Source organism: Plasmodium fragile (genome assembly GCF_000956335.1).
Source record: "Plasmodium fragile strain nilgiri unplaced genomic scaffold supercont1.77, whole genome shotgun sequence".
In the NCBI taxonomy this organism is placed as follows: Eukaryota; Apicomplexa; class Aconoidasida; order Haemosporida; family Plasmodiidae; genus Plasmodium; species Plasmodium fragile.
This window is the reverse complement of record NW_012192657.1, coordinates 17,569-26,647: the sequence shown is the minus strand read 5'-3', so window position 1 is coordinate 26,647 and position 9,079 is coordinate 17,569. Positions and strand designations below refer to the sequence as shown.

Sequence of the window (9,079 nt, the reverse complement as noted above, 5' to 3'; positions counted from 1 at the left end):
AAAAAAAAAAAAAAAAAAAAAAAAAAAAAATTAAAAAAAAAATAAAATGAAGAATTGACAGTATCAGTTGAAACTTTGTTGTATGTCGTCTTATGAATACCATTTTGGTAAAACAATAGTGGTTTGTGGAGAGTGATTCCCGTCAACTACATTACATGGCGTATAAACAAGCCTCGTACGGACAGGCCCACATGAATGCAAAATGTGAGGAGAGTTCCCAAGGAGTACTTTAAAAATTGTGCTTGTGATACTGTGCCCCTTGAGGAAAATACTCGAATATGATTCATAATATAGCTGTTTTTTTTTTTTTTATATAAGTTGTACCAAATGGCACATGAGCTTCAGTTTTGTAATATTGTAGCATATGGAACACATTTTATATCCGTCTTCTGGCAACAGCACCCAATTTGACATCACACAAAAAAAGGATTTCTTTTTTGGAATTTTTTTTTCATTTTGTGCTTTGATTAACCTTGTTGATCGCTTCTGTTCATTCGCGCAGCTGGGCAGATAGGCAGTTTTCGCACAGCAGCGCTAGTGTCCGCATGTCACACAAGACAATGACATACACGAAACAAAAAAATAAAATAAAAAAAAGGTAAAAAAAATTAAATACAGTGATAAGGCTGAACAAATAATTACAAAGTACAAACATGGAAGTATAAAGAACTTCACGCGGCTAATAACTGTTGAAGATGGTTGCTGGTTGCTCCGTGCTAGTGGTCTGCATGGAGTTATTCTTCCAACGCTTTTCCTTAATCCATTTGTTTATACATGATTCCATCCACTTGTTAAACAAAAGGTAATTGTTTTTTTTCCACTGAGAAAATTTTCTGTCTTCATTATCAAGGTATTGTTTTTCTTTTTTTTCTACCCAGGAGATCCATTGTTCTGTTTCTCTGCTGAGTCGATCTTTCCACTGTGACCATTTTCTCCTTTCATTAATACACAACCATTTTGACCATTTGTTTTTTTCCCACTCATCCCAATATTGGTCTTCCTTGCATTTCCAGTCTTTCATAATCCACTCCATAATTTTATTATTTTTCCATTGAATCCATTCCTTGACCAACATTACATCTACATAGGATTCACTCTCTGACATCCACTCATTCCAGTCCATTTCCATAAGGTCTTTTGCTTCTGTGTTTATCCAATACTCCCATTCATCATCTGTCCACTGGTCTGTGTTTTTATAAATACCAGAGTAGTATTCTGAACCCATATTTTGGTTATAACAATTCCATTTATCTTCCATTGATTTTATCCATTCTCCCCATTCTAGTTCTCTTTGAACTAGCCATTGTTCTCGTTTATGTTCTAAAGAGGTTGTGAATAAGTCAGCATCTTTGTCTAACTGTGACATCCATTGTTTCCACTCATTTGCTTTCCATTCATCCGACTTTGCATTTTCTTTCTCCTTTTCTTTCTCCTTTTCTTTCTCCTTTTCTTTCTCCTTTTCCTTTTCCTTTTCTTCTTCTTTGTTGTTCGTCTCTTTTGGGGTACCTTGTTTCTTTTTCACTTCTTTTTTGGTGGGCTGTGTGGGGGGGAGGTGCAGGTGCAGGGCAATAGGGTTGACATGTATTATGGAACAAGCAGAAATGTTGGGGGTATTTTTCCTGTACGCGCACCACTGCGAACGAGTCGAGACATGTGCATTCTCGTTTAGGCTAATTTGATGGGCAACAAAAAAAAGAACAGAAAAGTACAGCAAACAGGTAGCAGCGTGTACACGTGCTTTATTCTAATATCACATTTTTGGTGCAACTTTTTTTTTTTTTTTTTTTTTTTTTTTTTTTTCCCTTACCGTATTAACGTAATTTAAATAGATGTAGCTGGATAAAAGGAGCACTACAACACTTGTGCCAAGAAGGACGAACTCCTTGTTAACATTAGGTACTAGACTATCCTTGTACTTTTCAAAAAGTGCCTTGAGGAAGGATGTATTCGCAGCAGTAGGTTCTGGTATATCGGCAACTGCAATAGCTTCTGTTATTTCGGGAACTATAATACCTTCTGCTGTTGCGGGAACTTCTTCCATATTTCTCTTACATTTAAAATGGAAGAATCAAAGTTGCTTAGACGCCTAGAGGAACTCTCCGGGCACCAAAAAAAAAAAAAAGAAAAACGAAAAATAAAATATAATACAGTATAGTACAATATAAAAAATTATATGACATTTATAAAAGAAAAAAATATAGAAAAAAATATAAGAAAAAATAAAATACAAAATGAAAGAAATAAAAAACAATAACTTTGTTCTTAATAATTAACTGCGCACGAACCCATAGGGGCCCAGTGTTTCCTCAAATTGTGACAAATGTAGGGGGGAAGTTTAAAAAAAAAAAAAAAAAAAAAAAGGATAAATTGCACGACTCAGGAAATCACGTATAACAATTAGGCTAAGGGAGGGGATTTTAGTAATTAAAAAATAAACAAAAAAAAAAAAAAAGCAGCATAATTTTATTGTTATTAAAATTAGAACAGTAGTGGTATATGCGTAGGTTGTGGACTGTAAATGGGTCTCATGCACCGGTTTTAGGAATATTTTTTTTTTTTTTTTGCGAAATCCGTCCTACAGCAATTTATTGTTCAGGGTAAATATTTTTATTGCACAGCCTAAGACGAAGCAAGGACGGGGTTTTTAGAATAACGTTAGAACTGCCCTTGCGAAGGACATCCTTTCTGTGAAATGACCGCTTCCCACATTACAGATGCAAATAATTTTGAATTTTTTTGTGCGTTATCTACTTTGGTTGCAGATACTTGCCTCGTTCTGGTAGCAGCGATTCGCGATGGTTAAAAAATACATAAAAAAAATAATATTAAACTAGAGCAAAAAAAAGGAAACAGACGGACGGACGGCACGCGCAGGTGATTATAAACATTGCATATTACATTCCCTATGAACTCCTTTGACCGCATTCCTTGCAGCATTACGAGGGACCATAATGTAGTCGCTATTCAAATATCTACAAATAGAACCCGTGTGAATTGTTATTGTGCATGTTCTTCCAGTGGCATTATTTATCAACCCACATGATAAGAACACACGAGTGTTGGCACTGGGTTGCATCTAAAAGGGCGGAGGATACCGTCTTTTGTGGCATCCATTTTGTAGTTAATGGTTTGTACCAGGTGTGGAACCATGTCTTATAACAATTTTTGAGTGCACACTGTTCTATTATTTATGTAAAGAAAAAAAAAAGATCCATACAGAGGTATGTGATCGTGAACTATTTTGAGGCGTACAATATTGTGTTTGAAGCGCCTCACAGACAGGGATGTCACATAAAAGGATAGGCTAGTATAGGAAAAAAAAAAAAAAGAATTTATGCTTAGTACATGGAATAGGCAATTATTTCTGTTCTATCCCCCATATGTTTCATTATAACCCTTTTTGCAGAATCGAAAATTGCAGAACAGGCTGCTAACCCTAGACACCACAATTGTGCCCAGGTTTCTTTTTGCAACAAAATTATTGACCAGTCCGAGGGGGAAACAATACATAACAATATTGTCTCCTTCACATTTGCACCTTTTCCAAAGAAAAAAAAAAAAAAAAAAATACAAATATTTTTCTATATCAAATGAGGTAGGATTATTTTGGGGGATATTTTTCGCCAGACGTAAAATGGCATATGTGCGAATAGGCGATGGACATGTTTGCCTTGAATATTGTTGATAGCGGCATGGCGCAAAAAAAAATATAAAAAAATAATTGACATAGAATTTGTAATTGTCCAGTTAATTTCAGTAAAAAGGGGGAAAAATTTAAGGGCGAAAGAAGGAAGTGAATTTATATGCATATGATATATATATGTTATACTTAATTTGACACAAAAAAAAAAAAAAAAAAAAAAAGAAAAAATTTTTTTTTGAAGAATTTGCAACAACAAATTGGGGTGAAAAGAACGGTATTACACACGTGTGTATGTTGTACGTCTGCGCAGGTGCTTACATGTAAGCAAATGCATCGTTTGGCGCGGTTAGAAGAAGATACAAAATCAGACAGATATGAGAGCCATAGGTCTAAAGGTAATTTTGGCCAATACATTTTTACAAAAAGTTTTGAATATTAAAAGAACGGACGTGTTCACAAAAGAGGAAGAGCATGTCTTATTAATTTTGTGAAAGCAACATGTCCGTAGGGAACTTAATGAAACAGGTTCTGTCCCTGTTGGTCCTGTTTCAATAACACTGCACATGTTGCATTTGGCATAAGGGGTGTGTTTTTATAGTATGTGCTTCGTTTTAATGCGGCCCTGTGTGTGCTTCGTTTGACTGGGGCCATGTACGTGCACGAGGAATGGAGACCATACCTTTGGGATGTTTCTTGTGATGTTAATCCGTTTGGGGTATTCGAAAAAAACTGGCTACTGTTCCCTCATGTGCGTGTGTGGAGTAGGTGTCCCCGCGTTAATTCCACTCTCTGCCGCGTCACTGTTAAGATAGTCATGAGACGGTTATGTGAAAGGGGCATTTTTTTGCATTCCATCCACTATTTTGAAGAGCCCTTGAGGGGGGGGCACAATATAATTAGCTGGAGAAAACCCACTATAAAAAAAAAAAGCGAAGCGATGTGATTGGCAACAGAGAACTAATGAGAACTGGTGTTAGTAGTGAATGTCGAGAATGTTGGAAGCGATGCTGTCGATGCGGTTGACCGTTTTGGTGCTATTCCGCGTGTCTCCTCAAATGTTCATTTTTTGCTTTTCTTGCATAATGAAATGGTGCCTCTCCTCAATCCAGGTCATCCACTGCTTCTCCGCTACCCATTTTGAGACAAGTGATTCTCTTATATCCTTGAGCATTTTGTACTTGTTTATTTTCCATCTGATCCATGGATCCCATTCATGGTTGTTCATGTATAAATCTTGTTTTGCGATGACCCAGTCTTGCCACTGCTGGAGCTCTCTATTAGTTCGTTCGTGCCATTTGAGCCAATTTTTGCGGACAACTTTAAATAAGGACTTGACCCATTTTTTTTTGGTCATTCTTGCCCAATATGCATTTTCAGTGCGCTTCCAGTTTTTAGAAAACCAGCTGGAAATTTTATTGTCTTTCCATTCAGTCCATTCATTCATAACCCAGGTATTTAAATCGTCTTCACTTTGCTGCACCCAGTTGTTCCATTCTTTTTCAATAAAATGTTTTAGCTCTTCGTTTGCCCAGTGTTCCCAGTGTGACTCATTCCATGCAAGGGACTTTTTAAGTATATAAAATTTGTATGAAATGTCAATGTGTTCATTGTAGTGATTCCATTTGTGTTGTAGTTGTTTGAGCCATTCATCCCAACAGTTTACTTTTCCTTCGAGCCATTTTTCTTTTTTAATTTTTATAGAGTTGTGAAAATGCTTCCAATCTGTTCCTAAGCGCGTCATCCAATTTTTCCACGCTTGATTTTTTATGTCCTCCGATCTTTTTATTAGCTTCTGGTCGAAGTAAACCTCTCCCATGGAGTCATATTTGCTCCTCGTTTTCTTATTAAGGGACTGGGGGGAAAAAAAAAAGGGGAAAAAAAAAGGGGGAAAAAAAAAGGGGGCGGTAAGAGCATGAAATCGTGTGGAATGGAATGTAGGTGAGGGTCAGGGGACAGATATAGAGTAAAGGTGTGTTCAGGTCACTCTTTTAGCTCTACCACGCATTCTCCTTTTTTAGTACAGTTCACACATTATGATTCCAGCGAAGGGAAATTGTGGCGCCATTTGTAGGCCTTACCTGGTTATAACTTAAATAAAGCAGCATATAACACGTGAACATGAAAGCGACCATGTAAAAAATTTTCATGTACAAATCGTCGTTAAGCTCTGGTAACATTTGCTTCAACCCCTGTACATTTAACCTTGACGCGATGTTGGTTAGGGGGGCACTAAGACTTTTAAGTGGCTGTAGTTCCATTTTGTCTTGCTTCTTATGTTTCACTCTCTCTTTTAGTGGGTTTTTTGCACCGTTTTGTGTGGTTTTGGCGAATTGCTATTTTTCCCTTTCCAAGTCCGATACAGACAAAGATATCAACTTGGGGGGGGGGAAAGGGCGAAGCGTAGAAATTTGTGATGCTTGCTAGGTCCAAGTGACTCACTTTTGTTCCCTCCTGCATCCCATTTTGATTCTATTTATGAAGCAGGTCCAATGCGCAATGCTATGGGGGTAGTACGCACGGACAAACTGCTGGAGCGACAAAATAGAAGGAGGGGACAGATCGAGAGGGAAGCGGAGAATAAGTAACGTGAAAGGAAGAAAAAAAAGAAGAGTATAAAACTCGTATATATTCTGTTTTATGAAATTTCCAGGAGGGTGCAAAGCAAAAATGTATAACGTATGCAAATGCATAAGGTGCACGGGAAGTAACCGCTAAAAAGTTGAATAACCAAGCAGTGGTTAGATTGTTGGAAAAATGTGCCTTAAAAGAAATTAACGCATATATATGTATAGATGCAAACAAGTTAGCAAATCAGCTGATGGGTCCGTCCTTCAATTCTAATATGGCTTATTTTTTTTACCGTTTCCCCCCCTACGGCTTCCCCCAATTGATCCATACGAATAATAAATATAACAAAGGAGGCTTATACAACAAGCATTGGAAAAAAAGGAAACAAAAAAAAAAAAAAAAAAAAAAAATGATAATTTGGTAGCTGCTTACAATATGCAGTTCGGCATTCTCCTATTTTTCACAACGCGCATGACAGGTACATTAATTTATATAATATTAATTCTTTTGAAGTGGCCCTATGGAGCACCTGTTTTTCACAAATTTATTCAAAAAAAAAAAGAATGAAACTAAGGAAAACGCTTGTTAAAAATATGTATTTTTATACCGTTGATTTATATACATATATATATAAAACGACCTACCTTTAACTTTGAACCAGTTGGTGCATGTATCGCTTTTTTTGAGTCAATACCCCGAACTAGGCAATAACATTGCACTGAAATATTATTGTTAAAAGTGAGAGAAAAAAAAAAGGCCTTTCCCATGTGCCGTGAACTTTTATAGGATAGCAAAATAGAGCATAAAAAATTTTGGACCCGTTTTTTTTTAGTATTATTATTTATTTTTCCTTGTTCCTCTTATATTTATTTTTCCTATAAAAGTAATGTTGTTGGAAGAAAAATAGTCTGATTCGTGAGAGTTTTTTTTTTTTTTTTTTTTTTTTAATGATCCCGAAGCCTGTACCAATTTAAGGCATTTTTTACCTTATTATGTTGTATGTGTTTTTTTTTTCTTTATTTTAGTATTTTTTGCGAACTGTGCAAGTGAGGAAGAGAAACCTTTTGTGCGCAAAAAAGCTGATCAGCTTGTTCATGTGTTCGCTGAAAAGAAGGCAGAGAATTTACGGACATAGGATATATGTACATATGCATCCTTAGCCGTAGCTGTAGTGGAAATTTGGGTTTTGCCCAATTGAGTGTAAACACGGGGAGATTTTAGAAAAATTCATTCTAGCGCAAAGGGGGAAATAGGCCAAATGTGGAAAAGTATTAGGAAAGTGTGAAAGGAATTGGAGGCATATAATTGGAAATATATACGTAGGGGGTGTATGAAGGAAGCATGGAGGGGTGTATTGCGGGACATGTATATGATGATCGGGAGGTGCATTTTTTAAAAAATGAGCACACTTTATAAGACGTTACAAAGTGCAGTTCGTTATGTTGTGATTAATATTAGAAGGGTGAAGCAATATTTTGTGCCCCTCTGTATGAGGTAAGGTATAGGGTTTATAAAAGTATGGTTCCTTTTTCTTCCTCTTCGCAGTGCTTAGCGCGTTGTGGCATTTTCCTTATCTACATTGCTTAAGTATTAAGAAAAATTGTCTACTGGTAATGGGGAGACATTATATATATATGTGCACTATATATATTTACCAATATTTATAGGAAAAGGAAAAATTAGGTTAAATGTGTTTTAGCATGCGTTTCGGTTGGTGGATGGTGAATGATGCCCAATTGTAAAAGAGGCACGCATAACAGAAAGTGGCGGAGGTGAGGTTCTGTATATATATATATGCCGATTTGATCATGAAGGGCATGAATGGAAACCATTGTGGGGTGAAGCTTAATCCATATGGTAGGCTTATTTTTTTCAAACATATGGCACAACAAAAAAGAGTCCCCATTAATATAGCTGATTCGTTATTTTTCATTCGTGCTGATTATAACGGTACAAAGATACATGATGCGTAAAAGGGCAAACTCGATAATTGTGCACACTGTTTTTTTTTTTTTTTTTGTCTGCACATAAGGGAGGCAAGATACATTTTGCAATATTCGGATGTCTCCTGGTACAAATATATTTAAAGTTCGAAAAAGGGTACGAAATTATTCCCATAATTCATGCGTTTACCGAAGCAGTGTTGTGATTAGTATGAAAAGTAATTATATATATAACCATAACTTATATATTTGGAATGTTTTTTTTCTTTTTAGTGTGTGTGGTGTGGAGGTGTAGGAAGAAATGTTGTTGGGGACTATACAAGGGGGGAAGTATAGTATACTTAATTGTATTATGTTTATATTAATAATTATATTTATATTGACACTTGTACGTGATAGCGCACATGATTTTACACATATATGTACAATGAAAAACAAACAAAGAACGTTGTTGAAAAAAGAAAAAATGATTTATCCACGCGCACGAACAAAAAAAAAATACTACGTTGCACTTGAATATTTATGTAAGATATGAATTAATCGTGAACACATCGATTTGGAGATAGGGTTAATTTGGCGCGTTGAGCCGTATTTGTAACTGCGTTGCGGGTGTGGCTGCGTTTGTTGCATTGGCTGCATTGGCTGCATTGGCTCCATATCAGTGTGCGTTTTCCCTCTGTTTGGGTATTGCCATTACTATTACTGCTACCGTTACTGTAAGCATTACCACTGTCGTTGTGGCCTTTTGAAGCTTTTATTATAAAATGGCTACGGATCCCGTTTCGGAAAGTATCCCGGCAGGTGTGCTACTTGTCCGTGTTACATTTTCGCTTTTCTCAGGTATGGTTGACACGATCTTATAAAAGATAAGGTGTCCATTTGGCAGCACAAAAAAAAAAAAAAAAAAAAAAAAAAAAAAAAAAAA

The 9,079-nt window shown here is 36.2% G+C and overlaps 2 protein-coding genes across 2 annotated transcripts; both read right to left on the bottom strand.

Annotated features, from left to right (window-relative positions):
- Window positions 1-679: 679 nt before the first annotated feature.
- AK88_04809 (uncharacterized protein) lies at window positions 680-2,041 on the bottom strand (the record flags this gene model as incomplete). Its single annotated transcript, XM_012482413.1, has 2 exons — window positions 680-1,537; window positions 1,808-2,041. The coding sequence occupies 2 exons, from the start codon at window positions 2,039-2,041 to the stop codon at window positions 680-682; spliced, it is 1,092 nt and encodes a 363-aa protein (XP_012337836.1).
- A 2,653-nt stretch (window positions 2,042-4,694) lies between these two features.
- Window positions 4,695-5,901, bottom strand: AK88_04808 (uncharacterized protein; the record flags this gene model as incomplete). The annotated part of the gene is made up of 2 exons (XM_012482412.1): window positions 4,695-5,495; window positions 5,722-5,901. 2 exons carry the CDS (start codon window positions 5,899-5,901, stop codon window positions 4,695-4,697), a joined length of 981 nt encoding a protein of 326 aa, XP_012337835.1.
- Between the last annotated feature and the right edge of the window lie 3,178 nt (window positions 5,902-9,079).